Source organism: Rana temporaria, chromosome 1 (assembly GCF_905171775.1).
Source record: "Rana temporaria chromosome 1, aRanTem1.1, whole genome shotgun sequence".
Taxonomy (NCBI): Eukaryota; Metazoa; Chordata; class Amphibia; order Anura; family Ranidae; genus Rana; species Rana temporaria.
The window spans coordinates 408,869,171-408,893,100 of NC_053489.1; the positions used below are offsets into that span (position 1 = coordinate 408,869,171).

Consider the following 23,930-nt stretch of genomic DNA (forward strand, 5'->3'; position numbering starts at 1 on the left):
GTGCCGTTCGTGAAAGAATCCCAGTGCGCATGCTCGAAATTACGCCGCAAATCGTCAATGCTTTAAACGTGAACGTAACTTACGTACAGCCCTATTCGCGAACGACTTACGCAAACGACGTAAAAATTTGACGCGGGAACGACGTCCATACGCCTCATATAGCAGGAGTAACCTTACGCCGGAAAAAGCCTAACGTAAACGACGTAAAAAAATGCGCCGGGCGTACGTACGTTTGTGAATCGGCGCATCTACCTAATTAGCATATTCCTCGCGTAAATCGACGGAAGCGCCACCTAGCGGCCAGCGTAAATATGCAACTAAGATACGACGGCGTAAGAGACTTACGCCAGTCGGATCTTAGCCAAATTTCGGCTTATCTTCCTTTCTGAATACAGAAAGAAGATACGCCGGCGCAGATTTGAATTTACGCGGCGTATCAATAGATACGCCAACGTAAATTCTTTCTGAATCTAGCCCATAGTGTGTATATATATGGTGCAATGCAACACCTGTCAGAGAAACATTGGGTTGAGTGCTATTAATAATGAATGGCATCACAACTCTCTATGAAATGTCATTGCCGTTCATAACATACATTATTTGTGTTGTTTTAACATGAATGTTTCTGCAGTGCATCACACTGGAGAGGCCTGAATAGGTCCTTATAGCTGTAGGAAAAAAATTCCCCCTAAACCTGGATTTACCCAAGTTGATATACAGTACCTTAAATAATGTTTTTAGGGAAAAAGGGGGGGATGGGAAAAGCGCAAGTTGAGTCACTAGTGTGCTAAGTATCTCAAATAGAGAGTACTTAAGTGGGGTCATCCGATGAATATCGGTGCTGTTACCGTAACCTTTTAAGGCATTGGATAAATAAATGAAAAAGATGAGTTTGGGGGATGGGAATTAGTTTAAGAAAAAACCGGAGGATTTAGATAAGAGGGTTACTATTAGTAGCAGTGATTGACCATGAGACTTAATTAGAAATATATCAAAAATATGAAATTTATTTAACACAGTTCATAAGGCTATAAAGGATTTTTAATAGTGTTATTATCAGATATAAGATCTAATAGATATTTAAAGTTCCTGAACACATGTAACGAGACTGACAAGACTAACAATGACTACAATTAAAGACGCCCGACTGCGCGTGCTAGAAGTTCACACAACAATGACATGCATCATCTATTAGTAGCAATTTTAAAATAGTCCTGGCATGAGTCGTGGGGACTATGTAGTAAGTAATCATACGTGGGAATCCATAACGGTCTCACCACATTAATGATATTTGAAATGTCAAAATAGATGCAGTATATGGTGGGTGAACCTATGATTAAGGAGAAAAGGAGAGAAAGGGAAATGTGTAGTGTGTCTTATGTCTGTCAATACCCAGAATAAAGTAAATATATAATGCAATATTGTTTACAAATATAGTGGGAGTCCGAACAACATACTAGGCAAAAAGTGTGTGATGTGATACTAAATAACTTTTCAAAGTTCCAGCTAAATTAGTATCCTCTAGAGCAAGTTGGACAATGATACTTTGTTGGTAAGGTTGAATACTCAGTATCAATATTGGCTTGATCAAGCAAAATGATTTATGCATGTATATATTGCTGAGAATGTCCAGTTAGGTTTCCATTTGTGAATCAATTTCTGGTAGTGCAATAATAATGTTGGTATTTTTTAAAAACGACAGGCAAAAAATCAGGCATCATTGGGAACTGCTGTTCATCACGTATATTGAAGTGTCAGTATAATTTATGCTGCTTGCAATTAATTACCCATTCGTTACCTTGGTATAGATGTAGTTTGGTCTTTGATCATCCGATCTTATATAGGTAAAATTACCGACCTTTATTTGTTGTTCATCTAGTTAGTAACGATATCCATGGTTGTGTTATAGCAAGTTTTCCAGCAGAATTCAAATGGTCCAAATGGTCATTGCTGACCTTGATGCACTGATTGTATTAATTTCCCGGAATGTTGTTTTCCTTTCAGTGTTTTGTTGAGGAGGCCGCTCTATTGGCACTAGATTGCATCTGTGCCTTGGAACAAACTTACAAGTAGTTTGTCTGTCATGGGCCGTCTCTTCCGTTCGACGGCTTGTAAGTTGTTCTATCAAGAGAGCCGTTCTCTCCTTCTCCCGTCAGTCGGCTGAACGCCGGTATAGGCGTAGCGGGCGTCTAGCTGTGACGTCGACGCGTTTCGCCGTGCTTAGTGGCGTAGCTTCTTCCTGGACGTGCTACACAGTTGGTCAATGGGTGTTTTGTATTGATGTCTTAATTGGTGTCAAGCTGAGATCGCAATCATTCTCAGGTTTGTGTCAATGATTGGCACAATGCGGTACACTGTTGTGGAGGAACTTTCAATTTTAAATGAAACAGTCTATAATGTAAATTTGCACTACTGAATCGAAATCATAAATATCTGACATGTATTCATCAATGCTGGCAGCCATTATCCTTTTTTTGAGAAGTAATTTTAAGCTGTTCTGTCAGTAGGGATAATTATCTAGTTAGTAAGTATCAGTGTTGGAAAATGCAGTTGAAAATAAACACTGAAGGATTATAGGCATAGAGTAAGATGGTGCAGTTATTCATGCAATCAGAAAATGGAACTAGAAAGAGCTATTATGATACTAGGAAGATAGTATCAACTGGATTATTGGATAACCAGTAAATTTGTGATTTATTCGGATTGCGCGACGGTATTATTAGATGTTAAATTTAATTTTAATTTTGATTTTAAATACGTTTATAATGAAAAGCTATGGGTTCAAAAAGACCTGTAAATTTAATTCTGTGTTTAGGCCGGCCGGCATAAGCGATTTTAAACGATAAATCCAGAATTTTTCTTTTTGCAACAGTATTTTGTCAAAATCACCACGTCGGCTCGATAGTTTTAGCTGGTAAATGCCTTTTACTGTTAATCCTCGGGAGTCACGGTTATGGAATTGGGCGAAGTGTTTTGCTATACAGTACCTTACCTGATTACTAGAAAAGTCCCACCTTGTGTACCTTGCTCCATCCCATTCAGGTTGTAATCTGAACAATGGTCACATACACCATCCCAAAAACAAAGTGCCACCCCCCTACCAGAATCACAAGGCGCTTCTCGATCCTTAGCTCTGTTCCTTTTTAAATTTAGCACCAAGTATCATCCAAGTACGGGATCACTAACTTTGAATGACTACAATGGAGACCATATGGAGACAACATATGGAGCCAGTTGCTTGTTTTTGTGTTCCAGGTGTATTCTGGCAGAGGGGCAGGGCTGTGACCTGTACCTATGGGCGTTATTGGGGAAGAATTACAGCTGTGTGGCTAGGCTGGAGCCCCATAACACAAGGCTCATACCTCCGTATGAACCCGAGACTGGAGACAATTTCCAAGATATGGTGCATTGAACCCATTATGCACTGATCACAGTTGCAGGGCTTTGCAGGTCTCAATGCAAACATTTAGTAAATGCACTTTTTTTATTATAGCAACATTGGTGCATGTATATGCCTTTAAAATGCTGTCTGCTTTTAAAGGACTGCCGCAAACCATATGCTGGTAATCATCTGTGCCATTTTCTCAACCCATTGCAATGCTCTGTGATCCTGTTATGAGCTGTCACCATACAAGGATAAACAATATCCAATAAGAATGGACTCTCTAACACAACTTTAGAAGCTAGTGAGGGTTGCATATGACATCCCAGCCTTCCTTAGTCTACTAATGAAATAAAGGTGTTGTTATGCCTTCTGCACAAAGACTTCTACATTGGTTGACTACTTAACATTATCAGAAACTTAAAGCTGTTAATCCTTTGCACAAAATCCTTTACAATATTAATAGGGTTGTACACTGTCACCTAAGGCTATTTCTTCACACAAATCTGTCATGCACTTTAACACAGACAGTAGTCTAACAGCATCTATCTTTTAGACATATGCTAGTGATAGCGTGTTTGCTTAGCTCTCTTTTCTAGGTTAGATGATAGCATAGTACTTCAATTTGTCTAGCATCTCTATTGGTATGATCTGATAAAGCCTAGCAGTGCAAAGCATGTAGTCTACATATTAATCCATGCCTTTTGACAATAATTATTGTTCATCATCGTTAGCTTGAGATCACATCTTTAATAATCATAATACTGTAATATAATGTCTTGTTTTATATGCTAGTACTAACAGCCCTATTCTGGATGACCAAAGTGCCAATGTGAGTCATTACATTTTTTTTATTACATTTTTAGATCAGTTGTTTCCACCATATCATACATGGTCTAATCCACCCATTCATTCTTCTAGTTATTAGAACCCCTACCCTATTTAGTGCAAGGCCATGCTTATTTAGAAGTGTCAGTCATGACTATGGCGCTATTTTTTTCAAAACTGGAGAGTTCAAAATCTGGTGTGCAGCTCTGCATAGAAATCTGCTTCCAGTTTTTTTTGTCAATGCTTAAGGCCTCTTTCACACGGGATCTGCCCCGTGAACCTCCGCTTGCTCAGTGGGGATCGCTTCGCTGATCCCCACTGAGCCGGCGCATGACAGGGCGGTCCCCGCACACTGTGCAGGGACAGCCCTGTCTTTTCTCCGCTCTCCCCTATGGGGGGATCGGATGAACTCGGTCCGTCTGTCCGTGTTCATCCGATCCGCAGACGGTTGGAAAAATAGGGCTTTCCTCTGTCTGCAGAATCAGAGGATTGCGGACCCGGTGAGATCGGGTTTCAGTGGATGTTCATCCGCTGACACCCACAATCTAATAGGGATCAATGTATGTCCCTTTTTCATCTGTACACAGATGGATAAAAAAGCGGACATACAGTCCGCCCATATGAAAGAGCCCTAACTGATATAGCTGAAGTCAGAAGCTGATTGGCTGTCGTGCACCAGATTTTGCACTCTCCAATTTTAGTAAATTAACCCCTATATGGCAGCTTTATTTTTAAGATATGTGCATTTTTGAACCAGCATGATTACACCACTGGTCATTCCCCCAGACCCTTTAACACTAGGCAACCGCGCTATAACCGAATGGTGGCTACAACGGCCCCGCTTGTTCCAGGAGGCTGTCATATGAAGCTGGGTGCAGGGGGCGCGCTTTGTGATATCAGTGTCCTGAGCACTCTGCTGATCACAGATTGAAGTAAAGACACAATCAGCAGCTCTTTAACATGTGATCAGCTGTGTCCAATTGAATGTTAAAAGAAGATGGTTATCGGCACTGCTTTCCTTAATGCTGACAGCATTAATAGAGGAGAAGAGAGTCAATAACCGGCTTCTCTTAAAGGGACATGTACACTGATAATCAGGGCACTGATTATCAGTGTCCTGATTATGAGTGCATTCCCAACAGTGTCCACCAGTACTGCTAATGTGTGCTCACCAGTGCTGCCAATCAGTGCCCACCAGTGCAGCCAATCAGTGCCCACCAGTGCAGCCAATCAGTGCCCACCAGCGCTGCCAATAAGTGCTCATCAGTGCTGCCAATCAGTGCCTTCTCATCAGTGTCACCTATCGGTGCCGCCTATCAGTGCTGCCTTCCAGTGCCTATCAGTGCCACCTGACAGTGCCGCCTATCAATGCCACCTAAATGTGCCATCAGTGCCCATCAGTGCTGCCTATTCGTGCAGCCTCATCAGTGCCCACCAGTGCCTTCTCATCAGTGCTGCCTACCAATGCCCATCAGTGCACATCAAAGAAGGAGAAAAATTACCTGTTTGCAAAATGTTATAACAAACTATGAAAACTTTTTTTTGTTTGTTTTTTTTTAGCAAAAAAAAAAAAAACATGTGGTGACTAAATACCACCAAAAGAAAGCTCTATTTGTGTGGAAAAAAATTATAGAAATTTTGGGTACAGTGTTGAATGACCGCGCAATTGTCATTCAAAGTATGACAAAGCTGAAAGCTGAAAATTGGACTGGGCAGGAAGGGGGTAAAAGTTGTTAAAAATGTAGTGAACTGCAGTCGTGGGCTGCTTATTTTGTGTTTCGTCTTTTTACTACTGACTTAGACATCTGTAGGTAGTTCCACTCTCTGCTACAGTATGTGCGGACTTACTCCAGTAACTCACTTTAGAAAAGAACTTAGAAAAAAGTTAGCGAGTGTAATGCTTGAGAATTTTATAGCCACAGGCGACTTTCATTTATATAAGCTATTAACCAAGTTGTAGTTTTTGCAAAACAGCTCCATTAAAATGTTAAATAAGCTTATTGCTTGCAATTGAGATTTCATTTAAAGTGTGATTTTCATACACACCTAGGGGCTTGCTGTTTTATTTATTTTTTCTAATTTTGCATATACACAGTATCAGAAAATGTGTCAGTTGTTCTCTATAACTTTGTTGATCCAATGTGAAATTTAGTGTCATTGCTTTATATTTACAGAAATTACTAGGAGAACAGGATAGAGTATAGACTGCGATAAAAACTATTTTAATGTTTATAGAGTCAAGAAAAAAACATCCCATGGGTGAAAGTACATAGTTTACAATTCTGCTGACTGCCTTTTCTGAGTACTTCATATAATTTGGTGATGTTAAATCATATCCAAGTGAAGTAGTCACATCATTCCTTTGAATTAAATCTGTAAGTGACACAACTGCCAGTATAAATTTCACCTTTATTTACTAGTACGCGGTAAGTATTGCAATTTAAGGTAGCGAGGCCTGTATTTAAACTTGGTTCCTTGTCTGCCCAAGGAATACTAAGTAAGAATCTCTAATTAAAATGTTTTCTTTTTGTTCAATTTTATAATTTCACCTTGCTTATCTGGTCGTGTCAGCGTGATATTCGACAGCGCTATCTAATTAGCGGCACAGGAAAAAGCCCAATTGTTCAAACTAGACTGTGAATCCAATTAAGTACATTTAGCGTGATGCCTTTACTGACATTTACTATCAGCATAAAAAGGCTGTATTCAATAGAAGGGGTCTAGTGTGCATTATTTCAAGTGCCTTTAATGAAAGCTTAATTTGCTATACAATGTATCTGGGGTGCATTATTTGATTTGGCACTAATTGGTCACAGTGTTACATGCCCTTAACTAATAAAAGCAAATTCAATCCAGTGCAGCAGAGTGTAAACAGGGATTGATTTTCTTTACATTTACCAAGCAATATTTTAACAAACCCATAGACATGAAATGTCAAATCTGGATGCTGGTTGACTGCTCCATTGGGGAACAAGTGATTGGACATGAGATTACGTTTGGATTTTTTTGATAATGTATGGAATGTATGCCACATGGGTGTAACTAGAATGGCATTAGGGGGTGCAACTGACCCTGGCCCATGCGGTTGGGGACCCGACCATTACTGCTGCTTTAATTTTCTTTAACTGTGGTAGACTTTAGAAGAACAATAAATACTGTATATACTTGAGTAAGCCAATTTTTTAGCACATTTTTTTGTGCTGAAAATGCCCCCCTCGGCCTATACTCGAGTCACCTTTTTGTTCCTGATCTCCCGGATTTTGGAGACCCGAGCACCCCTTCCATCGACTTCCATGGTAAACGGTAATTTCTCCTGTGACTTTGGGGACCCAGAACCGGCCGTTTGTAGGTCCCCTGGACCCAGAACTTGGCACACATGTAGCCCCATTTTTCAAACCAGGCACCCCTTCAATAGACTCCCATGTTAAATGCCAGTCTAGTCATGGGCACAGTGAGGCATGGGCACAGTGAGGCAAAGTGAGGCATGCAGATGGGCACCCTAGGCTTATACTTGAGTCAATAAGTTTCCCCATTTTTTGTGTTAAAATTAGGTCCCTCGGCTTATATCCGGGTCGGCTTATACTCAAGTATATACGGTAATCAGCTTTTTAAGTTACTTGTGTTTACTTGTTACTTGTGTTTGTTAACCCCCTAAAAAATAATATTATAGATCCTGGTCCTTTAAAGCAGATTGAACAGCACAATGCTTATGGTGTGTAATCTGCCCCCCTCTAAACAGTAAAAAAACTCCCTGAATCTGACACTGAAACCCTTCTCTATACTGACCACGATAACCAGGGCTACTCAGCCCTGGTCACCTTGGTCAATGCAACCTACCTGTGTCCACCAATGCCACTTCACCTGTGTCCAACAATGCTGCTTAAACTGTGTCTGTCAATGCAGTTTACCTGTGTCCAAAAATACAGCCTACCTGTGTTCATTAATGCAGCCTCACCTGTATACATCAATGCTGCTTACCTGTGTCCATCAATGCCACTTCACCTGTGCCCAACAAGGCATCCTACCTGTGTCCATCAATGCCGCTTCACATGTGTCCATCAATACAGCCTACCTGTGTCCAAAAATACAGCCTACCTGTGTCCATGAATGCAGCCTCACCTGTGTCCATCAATGCAGCCTCACCTGTGTCCATGAATGCAGCCTATTTGTGCCCATCAATACTGCTTCACCTGTGCCCAACAATGCAGCCTACCTATAACCATCAGTGCCGCTTCACCTGTCACCTGTGCCCATCAATGCAGCCTATTTGTGACCATCAATACTGCTTCACCTGTGCCCAACAATGCAGCCCACCTGTAACCATCAATGCTGCTTCACCTGAGCCCAACAATGCAGCCTACCTGTGCCTATCAATGCTGCTTCACCTGTGCCCAACAATGCAGCCTACCTGTGCCCATTAATGCTGCTTCACCTATGCCCAACAATGCAACCTACCTGTGCCCATCAATGCTGCTTCAACTGTGCCCAACAATGTAGCCTACTTGTGCCCATAAATGCTGCTTCAACTGTGCCCTAAAATGCAGCCTGCCTGTGTCCATCAATACTGCTTCACCTGTGCAGGGGAAGAGAGGAGAGAAAGAGGATTGCCAGCGGGATCAACAGAGAGTGGGAAACATTGCTGTAACAGCTTTCATTTGAATTGTTCCCCATGCTCACCGTCACATACAGCCCCACCTCCTGGCCCAGGTACTTTGATATACGTCACACGTTCCTGCATTGGACGGGTGTTCTGTCTATCAAAGTACCCGGGCCAGGAGCACAGGTAACATTCAGCAATTCAAATGAAAGCTGTTACAGCGATGTTTCCCACGCTCTGATGATCCAGCCAGCTCTCTCTTCCCCTCGGCGATCACTGGGAGGACTCACCACCCCCCCTGCTCCCAGGCAGCCCACGCTCGCAAGCCATATTTTTCCACTCGAAAAATGCGAGTAGGTGAGTGGAAAATGTAGTTACTAATAAAGGAATACTGGTATATCATTTTTAAAGGTAGCTGTTAAAAGAAAAAAATACACATTTGTAAGCCTGCAGTATATTCTCCTTAATTCCTAATTTCACAGATATGTGATGATACAGAAACGGGAAGTGTGATTTTTCCTGAACTTTGAAAAAGACCCTTATTGTTTATGCTTGCTGTTGGGTAGGACTGAGAAGATGGATGACTGCTGAAGTCCATGCACAGCCATGGTTAAGTCTTTGTCTCTTTGTATTGCAGAATCGTGCTCTCTTGGTGGTCATGTGATGAAGGATGGAGAGGAATGGAAGTTGAGTCAGTGTTCTAAATGTACCTGCAGAAGTGGGGTGACTCAGTGCTTCACAGCAGACTGTCTCCCCATGCTGTGTGATAAGGTAAATACCACTAAGCTTTTAATGTTGAGTGATTTATGTGTGTTTATGATGAGTGGCCAGGTGCTTAAAACAAATGTTATACAGCAAATAACAAGCAAATGACAAATAAATCAAATAAGTAATATATAAGCTACCTAGCACTTATAGGGAATTACACCATATTCTCTAAAATAAAGGAGAAGAAAATGAGGATGAAGGTATTTTTATTCACATCTCAAATATAATGTTTTAGAAATATGCTGCTTAAGACTAGGTTCACACCCCGCATCCAATTCGCATAGCAGGAGATTGTGACCTACTCTCTATGAAGCCAGCTCACACATCTCTGCAGCGGCTCCAGTGCAAATTGCACAGAAGCCCTGTGTTTCTTTTTTTTTTTTAAATATAGGTTTTTATTAGGGTTTTCTTTTTTTTACAAACAAAGCAAACAGAAGAAATGCATAAAGACACAGAATAACTGTGGTCGCAGTAGACCATATTCCCAACAGGTAGGTTATACAGCAAGAGTCACATGCTATCTGCAACATAAAACCTCTAGAATGTCGCCACAGGGACACACCGTTACACAGTTCTTATATAACTAGATCATAAACGTTCCTGTTCCCGTGTGCTAGTACCCAGAATGACATGGTACACAATCTGTCGCTCAGTTGGTTAGGGACATGTTTTAGTCGGATTTACCGTGTCTCCCTCCCATACACGGCCTTTAAATACCTGCTCCTGACACCATCAGTTGAGGAAACCAAATATAGAGAAAGAGAGAACAGAAAAGTAGAAGTAAAAAGGGAAGGAACGAAGGGGGAGGGTCGTATTCAGCATGGGGGTGACAGATGCCCTGCCACCGTCGCCCCGCTACAGACGGCGTCAGGCAATCCCTCAGGAATTCAGCAGGGATTGCCCTTCATCTGAGTATATGTACAAGTTCCATAACCTCCAGGCCTTGGAATGTGTGTCTTGTTTATTTTGTGTGGTAAGCACCAGGTTCTCCAGGTGCTTAATTTCCCCACAGATGGAGGCGTGGTCTGCTTCCAGGTCCTGTGTGTCTTTTGACCCGTTTCAGGTCTGAATTCAGCCCAAAATTCGGGATAAAATTGGACCTGAAATGGTAAATGGAAATGCTACGGACTCCTGCTGTGAGCCGCTGCATGTTCCAGTGTGAACCCAGCCTAATACCTTGCTTTCCTCTTATTATTTTCTCTGTTAGGAATGAAAGAAAAAATGTCATGTTTTTGTATGTCACTTGTTGCACAGATAGGCCCCAAAACTTCAAGCGTCCAATGAAAAAAAAATACAGTAGTATTTCATATTTTCACATTTGTCATGCTTTCCAGTGGAATGCATGCATTTACTGACATACCTAAGTACAAACATAGACACACACAGACCCACCCAGTGGAGAATTAGTGTTTGCTACCAGTGTAGCTTATAATGTATATACGTTGCAGATAATTCAGCTATAGGATAGCTGGCTAAAACTGATAATTTTAGTGTTTACTCCATCCCTCTGGAATGTATTTAAATCAAATCGAATTTAAGCCCTGGTTCATACTGGTGCAATTTGTCATGCAATTTGACAGTTCAAAATCGCATGAGACGTTGCACCCCATTTCCGGCAATAGAATCATTCCGTTCCTGCACTACCTTTTTTGGGATTTCATTGAGACTGAGGCCCCGTACACATGTCCGAGGAACTCGACCGGCAAAACTCATCGTTTTGCTCGTCGAGTTCTGTGTGAAGCCGCCGAGGATCTCGGCGAGCCAACTTTCCTCATTGAACAACGAGAAAATAGAGAACATGTTCTCTATTTGGCTCGACGAGGAACTCGTCGGCTTCCTCGGCAGAAAGTGTACACACGGCCGGGTTTCTCGACAAAATATGGCTCCGATCGAGTTTCTGGCTGAATTCTGCCGAGAAACTCGGTCGTGTGTACGGGGCCTTACATAGACTTCTGATGAATTTGCAAGCCACAATTAAATTGGAGGCACAAATTGCACTGATATGTGACTTTGAAATTGCACTGAAGTAGGATTAGGGACCTTTCACACAAATGCATTGTGTTGTGTTTTCACCTTGCTGATACTTCCTTTTAAAACCTATGGGATACTTTACAGCACTGTGCTGTGAGTGTGGTGCGTTTTGAAAAATCCTGCATGCTGCATCTCTATTGAAATGAATAGAAAATGCATCAAAAATGCACCACCGTTGCTTTTTTGGTGCTTTTTTGAGTCACACGTTTATGTTTCACAGGTAAATAATTGGAGTCAGGCAACCCAGAAATGCATAAAAAAATGCATATGCGTTTTGAACGCATTTTTTTCTGCGTTAAAGCACCCTTACTCTGTCCATAATTAATCTATAAGTCGGATGGATGCCAATAAAATGAAATGTCACTTGAGAAGTCTGTTAAATACCAAGGTCTGCCCATTTCCGCAAGTCACATTTAATACAAAAGAGGTATTGCGCTTGTTGTATTTTTGTTTTCTTTATGTTTTGAAAGACAGTTTGGGATGTAAGCAAATTATACATTTGGGTTGACTAATCTTTTAAAATGAATGACCTGATGTAGATAAAAAAACTAAAAATGTCCTTTTAACCCTAAATCTCAGTTCCAGTAAATATATACTTGTTTGGTACAATACAACTATTTATTTTGCCACTTCACCTAGTGTCTTAGTGATACTGAGAGACCTTTGTGTTGTTAAAAGCTGTTAAAAGGTGATATGGATTACAGGAGGTGCTTGGAATTTGCTGGGCCTCCCATCATGTGTGTATGTAGTAAAAAGAAGTATGTCACTCCAGACCTGTCTACACAAGCCTGATAGTCAGTTACTGATTGAAAAAGTGTTTTTGTCTACATCTCTTCCTTTCTGTAGCTGAAAGGTAAAACATATAATTATATTTTTAGGATGAAATCTTGGCTGTTGTTCCTGGAAAGTGTTGTCCCGAGTGCCTTCCGAAGTCTTGCACTGTAGCTGGAAAGATATATGAGGTAATTTCTGAGTTCATTGTAGTAAAACTACTCCCTGACTCATATCTTCTGAATGTTCTAAGTCTGTTTAATGGTGAAACAAGAGTAATGGAGACAATATGGCTGTTGACAGCTGGTTTTAAGAAGGTTTTAGCTTTTATATTCTGATCGGAACTAGAAAATTGAGTTACATTGGCTTCTAGAGGCAGGATCAATCAAAATTTTAGTACCAAAAGGTGTGAACTAAAATGTGTGCTCCTATGCTCCCGGCCTATAATCATATCAGTTAAGCCTATCCCAGGTGAACCCATGTAGGGCACTGGAACAAGTTTACTTAAAGAGGGGCTCCAGTATCCCCCAGAAATAAATAAGTCAACAGCTAGAAATACTGTAGCTGCTGACTTGTATTTTAAGGACACTTACCTATCCAGCGATCCAGCGTTGTCTTTACCTGAGCTTATTCTTCAATTGGCTTTGGGTTCAGGTTTCGGCATCTTAACCACTTACCCCCCGGACCATATTGCTGCCCAAAGACCAGAGTACTTTTTGCGATTCGGGACTGCGTCGCTTTAACAGACAATTGCGCGGTCGTGCGACGTGGCTCCCAAACAAAATTGGCGTCCTTTTTTTCCCACAAATAGAGCTTTCTTTTGGTGGTATTTGATCACCTCTGCGTTTTTTATTTTTTGCGCTATAAACAAAAATAGAACGACAATTTTGAAAAAAATGAATATTTTTTACTTTTTGCTGTAATAAATATCCCCCAAAAATATATAAAAAAACATTTTTTTTCCTCAGTTTAGGCCGATACGTATTCTTCTACATATTTTTCGTAAAAAAAATCGCAATAAGCGTTTATTGATTGGTTTGCGCAAAAGTTATAGCGTTTACAAAATAGGGGGTATTTTTATGGCATTTTTATTAATATTTTTTTTACTAGTAATGGCGGCGATCAGCGATTTTTTTTTCGGTATTGCGACATTATGGCGGACACTTCGGACATTTTTGACACATTTTTGGGACCATTGGCATTTTTATAGCGATCAGTGCTATAAAAATGCATTAGATTACTATAAAAATGCCACTGGCAGTGAAGGGGTTAACACTAGGGGGCGGGGAAGGGGTTAAGTATGCCTGGGTGTGTTCTTACTGTGGGGGGGGGGGTGGCCTCACTAGGGGAAACACTGATTTTCTGTTCATACATTGTATGAACAGAAAATCAGCATTTCCCCTGCTGACAGGAACGAGAGCTGTGTGTTTACACACACAGCTCCCGTTCCCCGCTCTGTACCGAGCGATCGCGTGTGCCCGGCGGCGATCGCGCCCACCGGGCACACGCACGGGAGTCGGGGGCGAGCGGGGGGCGCGCGCACGCGCCTCCGGCGGCGCGCGTGCGCCCCTAGTGGCGGCTAAAAGGTAGGACGTCCATTTACGTGGTCTCGCCTAGGAGAGCCACCTTGTGGACGTATAATGACGGTGCGGCGACGGCAAGTGGTTAAAGGGTCACTAAAGGAAACATTTTTTTTTCGCTGAAATGACTGTTTACAGGGTATAGAGACATAATAGTTAACTGATTCCTTTTAAAAATGATTAAAAATAGATAAAAACCAATCATATAATGTACCTACAGTTTAGTTTCGTTTTTGCTGTTGTTTCCTGGTTCTCTGATGTACAGAGACAAAGAGCCAATAGAGAGCAGTGATGGTTTGTAAAACAAAACTGGATTGATGCTGACACACAGTAATCACACCTCCTTGATTAGTCACCACAGTGAGAAATCTCCCAGTACTGTGGTGATCAGGAAACAGACAACCAGGAAGTGTCCAGAACAGAGAGGAATTAGTGCAACATCAAAGCAAAAACGAACAATGAGGACATGAAACCAGGACTGCAGTAAGGTAAAGGAAGATATTTAGCTAAAAAAATATTTCCTTTAGTGACCCTTTAAGTAACGGAAACCAGCAGTGAAGACTTGCTGCTTCACAGCCGGCTCCCACTGCGCATGTGCGATTCGCTCTGCACTTTGTGAATGGTCCTGCAGTTTTCTGGGACTCATGATGTGTCCCAGAAGCCTACAGGGGAAAAGGGGATGGGTGCAAAACCAGATACCTGCTCCCCCTACCCCCCAAAAAACTTTCAATAATTAAAGAGAGGTGGGTGAAGTTCCACTTGAGCTTTAGTCAGAAAATTAAGTCTTGCACTTCAGGCTGACCCCTTTTGCAGGTATAGCTATGTAAAACATTAAAAATAAGTGCCTATACTGTCTAAAATCCAGTAATACAGCCATGGCCAAAAGTTTTGAGAATGACACAAATATAAATTTTCACAGTCTGCTGCTTCAGTGTTTTTAGATATTTTTGTCAGATGTTACTGTGGTATACTGAAGTATTATTACAAGCATTTCATAAGTGTCAAAGGCTTTTATTGACAATTACATTAAGTTTATGCAAAGAGTCAATATTTGCAGTGTTGACCCATCTTTTTCAAGACCTCTGCATTTCGCCCTGGCATGGTGTCATTCAAAACTTCTGGGCTAAATCCTTACGGATGGCAGCCCATTCTTGCATAATTAATGCTTGGAGTTTGTCAGACTTTGATGGGATTTTTGTTGTGATCACCTGCCTCTTGAGGATTGACTACAGGTTCTCAATCGGATTAAAGTGGATGTAAATCCACTCTCAGCCTTTCTAAACTACTGCCATAGTGCTGATCTATAAGGATATACATGTCTCCTGCATGTATCCTTACCTGTGAAATGTTTCCCCTCTGTCTTTTATATGGGATCACAGGCATCATTCAAACCTCAAACATGCACAGAGAATGAATACACCACAACCAATATATATAAGCAAAAATAATTTATTATTATAATTCGCATAAATACAAATAAACTCATCCATTTACATTTTTTGGAACTTATTGGCCATGGCCTGATTCATTGGTTTTAATAAAATATCAATATACCATCAACTTTATCTTATAACGAAAACCAAATATTAACTTAACCTCCCTCTCGGTATGATTCTGTCTGGAATTACGTACCGAAAGCGGTACCATTATTTGCAAGGAAATTTGGCGTTTTATACTGTAGGCCTGCAATTCTTAGGAATAACTCACTTAAATCTGACCAAACAAGAATCTAGTAGGCATCCCGGGTATGACATTTTTTAAAAAACAAAATTATAAATTATAATATAATAAATAATTATAAATAATTATAACAAATAATAATATAATTATAATAAAAATTATTCAATAATGTAATCAAATCAAAATCACTGAATTTTTCTCAGTTGCAAAATTGTCGCTGTCATTATTATTATTTTTTTGTGACAAATTTTCCCACAAATCGCTATCGCACAATTCTGCAAGTGATTATAATTTATTATCGCTGTTTTTTAGCTGATCTAAAACTATTTTTGACATAAAGGGACACTTTTGGTTGCTATGGACAATCTACAGTTTGCAGGGAGAAAGAAAGGTTTTTATTATATAAAATGACAGTATAACAAATATTTACTTTTAGGTTTAATACCTAAATTGTAATAAGTTTTATGTAGTGAGTTAACCCTAAGCTTTCCTCAAAACTTAACTCTTGACCATAACCTATCCTTTTAGCATACTCCCAACTACATTACCCCAAAATCCAGTGTTTACCTTATTAGTGCTGGCACCGAAAGCTCAAATTTCACACCCACACTGAGATGTGACAGAAGGGAGATTTAGTTGAAGATAATAAGATAATAATTGTTGTACGATACATAGCAGCAGAAATCTGGCAGCTAGGGTTTGCTGAAATATAAATAGTTTTGTGTTTTTTTTTTGTTAATTTATAGTGTAATTACCAGAGTCAATTAACAACCAATTCCACTAAAATATATATACAGTATATATTTATATATACCATAAGCCTTTTAGAAAAGCAACAACCTTATGTGTGAAAAAAGTTTTTTATTTATTCAGTATTATATTTTATTTCTTTGATGTGTTATTTTATTTTATGTATTATTCACCAAATGTATGCAGCCTCTTTACATTATCTACATTCACATCTGTCCCTGTCCTTGCTTACAATCTAAGGTCGCTTGTCTTGCATAGGTACACATATACTGTACTGTAGGTCCAATTTAGACATAAATGTTAGCTGTTGTATGTGGCAATTTTTTCACTTCAGGCTGTCATCTGAGTAAATCTGATCCAGAAAAAATGTTGTAGCGCCCATCGTGTAGGCTGTGTTGCCATTCAGGTTGATTTAGTGGAGGGTTTGTACATAAAATAGGAATTGCAATCACTTGGGGTGAACATAAACATTAGGCATGTAGGCATTATCCAGCTGCCATCAGACTAAACACTCTAGGGCACTACAGAGAACAGCATAAATATGTACACTCAGCCGAATATACCTTTTTATGTATGGGGAGGGGGGCAGCGAAGTGAGGAGCAGCCAGATGTTGCTTGTGCCATTTGTCACTGGGGAAATCATATCTATCATAAAAGTTTCCTAACCTGTCACATTGATCATTCCCTTTGGGATCTGGCCAAAAATGGCTGGATTGGCAAGTGTCATCTCATGTATAAATGGCTTTACTAAACTGAAAATGACCTGTCCTTTCATTACAGGTAAAATAGATAGAAATGTTACTTGTTTTTATTACAACATGTCATTTTGAAAAATATCCCCTTCTAGTCACAGATTTTCACTCATTAACCACTTCAGCCCCGGACCATTTGGCTGCCAAATGACCGGGCCACTTTTTGCGATTCGGCACTGCGTCGCTTTAACTCACAATTGCGCGAACGTGCGTCATGGCTCCGAAACAAAATTGACGTCCTTTTTTCCCCCACAAATAGAGCTTTCTTTTGGTGGTATTTGATCACATCTACATTTTTTTTCTTGCGCTATAAACAAAAATAGAGCTATAATTTTGAAAAAATAAGTAATATTTGTTACCCTTTGCTATAATAAATATCCCCCAAAAATATATATAAAATATATATAAAACATTTTTTCCCCTCAGTTTAGGCTGATACATATTCTTCTACATATTTTTGGTAAAAAAATTGCAATAAGCGTTTATTGATTGGTTTGCGCAACATTTTTAGCGTCTACAAAATAGGGAAGAGTTTTATTATTTTTTACTAGTAATGGTGGCGATCAGCGATTTTTATCGTGACTGCGACATTATGGCGGACACATCGGACACTTTTGACGCTATTTTGGGACCATTCACATTTATACAGCGATGGGTGCTAGAAAAATACACTGATTAATGTATAAATGTGACTGGCAGTGAAGGGGTTAACCACTAGGGGGCTAGGAAGGGGTTAAGTGTGCCCTAGGGAGAGATTCTAACTGTTAGGAGGCCTGGCTACGAGTGACACATCACTGATCGCTGCTCCTGATGAGAGGGAGCAGACGATCAGTGTCACTAGGAAGAAAGGGAGGATTCCTTGTTTACACTGGCCTCTCCCCGTTCTGCAGCCCTGTGACCCGATCGTGGGACATTTAGTCCGCGGGCACGGTCACAGAGCTCGCACGGCTGGAAATTTGAAGTGACTTTGCCCAGCCGTGCTATTCTGCCAACGTATCTAGGCGTGAGGCGGTCCTTAAGTGGTTAATTAGGTTAGCATTTAGAGTCGCAATAAACTCAGATTTAAAAAAACCAAAACGATATTCATGTATTCTTAACTCAGAAAGTACCTTCTATTGCAATCAGCCTCCTCTAAATCCCCAAATTCATTTTTTTTCCGCTGTGATCTGGCTTCCTGTTAGAGGGTACTATGTTCATTCTCCATAGTCCCACTGTATAAATGAACATATCAATCCTCTCTTGCACACTCCCAAAATCAACTAGGGACTTTGGACTATGGGATTTGTAGTGTGAACAAAGCAGTGCACATTAGTTGCAGTCATATGCTCATTCCAAACAAAGAAAAGTGAGAGGGAGAAGGAGAGGCTTACATAGGGCATTACAAGGAGGCAGAAAAAACCTTTTCATAAAAAATAAATTACAGGGCCATAAAGTAGTGTGTATGGGTTTGTGTATATGTTTTTGAAGATAGAATATATTGTTTAGTGTCGACCTGTGTACAAAACCAGCCTTTTGCTTATTTGCCAAACGATCAGTGCTGCTAACTAAGCTCTGGGGGACAGAGCAAAATGCATTGGAGGCGTGGCCTGGCTGGATCGCAGGCTGAGACTGCCACATATTCTTTCATAGCAGATTTGCAGCGATCTGCGGCTCAAGGGATATTTTCTTCACTACATGGTAATGTCCGGAGCCGAGATGAGCTCCGTTCCCGAGGACACTCCTAGCAGTTGGCGATGGACTATGACTCTCTGGAGCCTAAGGGACGCCTATATTTTTACATTTGAATAGTGCCGCTGGCTATAGCTAGCAATACTAATCATTGTATTCTGATGGGTAATTTTCTCCACTGTCACAATACAATAGCTCAGTGGGAAAGATTTCCCCATCCACATAGAATGTGAAGAAAAAAAATTACATATAGCTGGTTTGAGTGATATGCATTGTACAATATGTGTAATTATATTTAATTCAGTACCTTAGCTTTGCATATTATACATTTAAAACTACTGTTGTTAAAACCCTGCTATTTTATTAACTGCTGTGTTTGGCCTTTGGGAAGATTTCACTTTATATCTTTTTCAAAAGATGCATAAGGGAGTAAGGAGACTTCTCTAGAAAGTGAGAGGAAATGTACTACATAGACATCTGTCACCAGAATAGTGTCCCTATAATAAAAGCATCACATTGGTTCTAACCCTCGCCACATTAAACTATAACTATTTATTTTTTGTCTATACATATACTTTATACTTACACCTCCACCTTTGAGATGTGCGATACCTTAAAGTGTTACTAAACCCAGGACCCTGCATTCATTATATGTGGCCTCCCACAGTACACAGAACATGGAAATGCAATAGTTTTAGTAAATATAAACTGCTAAATATCTTTTCTCATCAGCAGTTAGAGCAGTCTCAGTGTCTGCTTAGGAGGAGTTTTCATTCTCCTATGACTGTCCTATGAGGCTGCCAGACCCCCGACCCTCTGCTTGGACAGTGCTGATTGGCCCAGTGCTGATCACATGCACTCTCCCAAGATGATGTGTAGCAATACACATCAAACTGAGAATGTGTAGCCTGTCCCCCAGGCCCTGTTCTTAAATTTGTTTTCACAATGCAGAGGATTAACTCCTTAGGTTCCACAGTGAGCATAATAAGCATGCTTTACTGCATATACAGACTGATTTTACTGTTGTGGGTTTAGTAACACTTTAAGGCAGGGCAGTAATATATAAGTAATACTACTGTGTTCCATTATTTTTCTGTATGATTTTGGAATATGTATTGCCATTAATCAACTATTAGTACATCTGCATGGTTTGTGGAAAAAAATCCTATACAACTTTGACATCTTGGTTTCTCAGCACATAACAGCAAACATTTTGTGGGCCTTAATTGAAGACTGGCAGTATTAATGTGTACGTGTTTGTGATTAGTATATCATTCAATTAAAATTATAAACTAGGACAGAATACTCCCTTGCCGCCATCTTTAATTTAGAGTATTTGGAAATATTACTGTGATGAGATTAGCCAAGTAGGATAGCCCTTTGAAAACTGCATTCCCTGGCAAGCTGCATTTTTAGAGATAGGAATGCAGAGAGGGGGTATGTGGTATTCACAATGCCCTCACATCTTCAAAAGCCTGTGTGTCATTTGCTGATAAAGGTCATATTTCTAGCTATTTTATCCTCCCTAGGAAATATTTTGTGTATTTGTGCTCTGCAATGATGACTTTCGCTGCAATGCAAGAGATGTCAATATATCAGAGATTGATAAGTAAGCAACTTAAGATTTCAAGCTTAAAGTGTATTTCCACTTTTGCAGTTACATTTGAGAACCCCCCAATATATTTTTGCTATGCGTTCTCATTGAAAGAGCATACTGTACCTACAAATAATTGAAATATAAATATTTCTTACCTTTCTTGTTTCTTTGGAGAAGGTTTATACCCAAGACTATAGGCAGCTTCTATTGATTGGAATAGCTTGCAATTAGGGGACAGATTAAAGCCTAGTACACACAATCAGATTATCAGATGAAAAATCGTCCATTTTAGTTTTTTTTTGCATGCTAGTCTCTATATCGAAAACGAATAGGTTATTAAAGTACGAACATTCTCGTACGACAGAATAAAAATTCGGAAGTAATGTAATGTATTTGTATTGTGTTTTCAAGCGAAAACAGGACTGATTAAACAAAAATTGTGCAATCTGGTATTGTATGAGAACATTTTTCATGTTTGTCCCTTCGGAAAATTTCAGACAAAAGCTGTGTACTAACGATCAGATTATCACACGATCGCTTCGAAAACTGTATTTTTTGTATGATATTCTGATCGTGTGTACGGGGCTTAAGATTGTACAACCCAGTCTCTTTGTTAGGACAGACAGTGTGCACAGTAGTTTACAAGTGATTATAAAGTTCTGCCAGCACAGTACAGACAAGGTTAATTTTGGTAAAAAATAACTGCAAAATTGCAAATACACCTAAAGCAGAATTAAAATCGGCTTCACCTAAAGCTGAATATCTTTTTTTTTTTTTTTATTGGCTCCCAGAAGGTTTATGCCATAATGTCCTAATATGCACATTACAGAAGACTTACCTGTCAAACAAAGATTTCCATTGTTGAATTGTCAGCACACCCTCTGGTCCCAGGAGCTCACATCTTCACCCTGTCTTCCTTCCGGGCTCACACTGTTCAGCCGCCTGAATAGCTGGGTTGTTGTCACTTCCGCGCTTGCAAATGGGAGTCACTTCAACATGGCACAGAGCGATGCCATAAATGTACACTGAGCTGCACATGTGTGGCTCAGTATGTATTACTGCCGACAGGCAGGGAGAAGGGTTTATGACAGAAGAAACTACTAGTGTCTATTCTGTTATAAAAACCCTACTTGTCAGTGGTATTTCAAATTTCTAGTTTAATTCCTCTTTAAAAACAAATACTTATAGAGCCAAAATAGTATTATTCTTAAGGAAGGTTGTACTAAAATTGGTTTATTAAAATGTTCACATCTACTTTTCTTTGTTCAGCATGGTGTCCAGTGGAAGAAAAATCCTTGTTCTACCTGTATTTGTGATAAAGGAGAGGTCAAGTGCCATACTAAGACCTGTTCATCACTTACATGTTACAAGGTAATGTAACCCAATGCTTCTTAGTGGGAAAATATTACCATGACCTGGAGACATAGGTTGTGTTTTTTCATTTGTAATGTGCCTGGGCCCTATGAAATCCTAAAGTTTTCATTAAGAGTTTTAGCTAAAGTTAAAGCAAATAGGAGTTTCCATCTGCAGTGTCATCTGAACTGTATACAAATGTGTATTTAGTTTAGTGTAGAAAAGATACAGTGATCTTATTCTAAAACCTAATAAACATTTTGAATTGAAGTGATACAGCAGAGATGATGTATAGACTCATTTAAGTCAAAGAGCAACACACAAAAGACAGTAACTGACAGTGATGCATTAGAAGCTACAAATCAAAGTGTTGATATAGATCAGTGGTCTCCAAACTGCAGCCAGGGGGCTAGATGTGGCCCTTTGCTTACCTTTATCTGGCCCTTGGGGCACTAATCCACCAACTGACACCAGTAACGGAGCACGATTCCCCCTACTGACACCATCAATGGGGCACTATTCCTCCCATTAAAACCAATGATGAGGCATTGATGCCAGGGCATTTTCTACTCCCACTGGCCACAGTCTGGCCCCCTAAAGCCTGAAAAACAGTAAACTGGCCTTTTGGAGAACATTTGGAGAACTCTGATATAGATAGATGTATTTTGCACATCATTATTGCTGTTTACACATTTAAATAAGTCCATTAATGTGTGTAATTAATCCATCCAAAGATTTCTGTTACCTTGACTATGTTGTTGGGCTGTTATCCAACATTTAACTGCCAAAACACATTTTTTCCTCTGAATATTAAAATATGCACACACCCATATTTATAGGTTAAAAAGATCAGAAAACATTACCTGTGTACTGACTGAGATCCGTGTCCATTCCCTGGATTTGTACATGACATTAGTAATTTTTCTTTCTCTTATGTTGTTAGGGCCAAACCAAAATAAAGGAACCAGGCCAGTGCTGTGAGGAGTGTGTGTCCAGCAAAGGGAGCTGCACAGTGAATGGATCCATCAGGTACCATGGAGAGCTCTGGAATGGAAGTCACTGTGACTACTGCTTGTGTGACCGAGGGAAAGTGCTTTGCTATCCAGCACAGTGTTCCAAAGTGGAGTGCTCATGGGTAAGTTTGTTTTTGACACCTAAAGAACAACGTTAAAGAACAACTTCAGATGTAGCCAAAAGTGCAATATACACTTGCATGACCGTGCTGCAAATTTGTTAAAATATGTTGTCATAAAACTGTTGGACCTGTTGTGATTTGGTTAGTAAGCAAACTCTCTTGTCTTACAACCACAATAATCAGGTGCACATGCATAAAGAATAACTTGTCTCTCAGGAGAGGTGTTGTGTATGTAGGCTGACACCCTCAGCTTTCCCATTACAAGGTTTGCCCCTTTGTTATGCAGATCAGATCATATATTTCCTAAAAGCACAGAATCTTCTAGTGCTTGAATGGGACAAGGATAGCCCATCAGTCTTGAAAGGGATGCATCTAATGCCCGATTTTTTTGTTTTTGTGTGACTCAGGCATTCATACTATGACAAGAAGTTGATGAAGAGCAGCCATGCAGTGAGAAGCAGCATAACGATCCTTTAGGCCCCTTCCACACTGACACGTTTTTCACGCATTTTAGCGCTAAAAATAGCACTGCTTTACCGCCTGAAAAAAACATGCCCTGAAGTCTTAAGTATGAAAGCCTGAAGGCTTTCACGCTGAAGCAGTGCGCTAGCAGGACCGCTCCAAAGGTCCTGCTAGCCGCATCTTTAAAACGGTATAGGAGCGGGGTGTTTACTGCTCCTATACCGCTCCTCCCCATTGAATTCAATGGGAAACCGCGGTATTAACCCTTTTTAGGCCTGTAGCGGGGTTAAAACCGCACTGCTAGTGGCCGAATATCGCGGTAAATACGACGGTATAGCGTCGCTAAAAATCGCGCTGCTATACCGCCACCGCACCTACCCTGCCCCGTGTGAAAGGGGCCTAACACAGAGGATTGTTTCTAATAAATTGTGTTGGGATTCTTTATCAATAGAAATAGGCATTCTTTATATATAGTATTTACCCTTTTTTTTTTTATGAAAAGGTGAACTAACATCCTACACCTTTCCCACCCCCGGGCCTCGTTGTTCTTACTTTATGTATGGTATGGACTGTCAG

General features: G+C 40.2%; 1 protein-coding gene across 1 annotated transcript in view; it reads left to right on the forward strand.

Moving 5' to 3' along the window:
- Positions 1-23,930, forward strand: part of FRAS1 (Fraser extracellular matrix complex subunit 1) — a 660,838-nt gene that overhangs the window by 265,645 nt on the left and 371,263 nt on the right. Inside the window, exons 6-9 of the mRNA XM_040324225.1 lie at positions 9,445-9,578; positions 12,485-12,568; positions 21,674-21,775; positions 22,701-22,892. Of these exons, the coding sequence (XP_040180159.1) occupies positions 9,445-9,578; positions 12,485-12,568; positions 21,674-21,775; positions 22,701-22,892 (512 nt within the window). The remainder of the gene's footprint in view (positions 1-9,444; positions 9,579-12,484; positions 12,569-21,673; positions 21,776-22,700; positions 22,893-23,930) is intronic.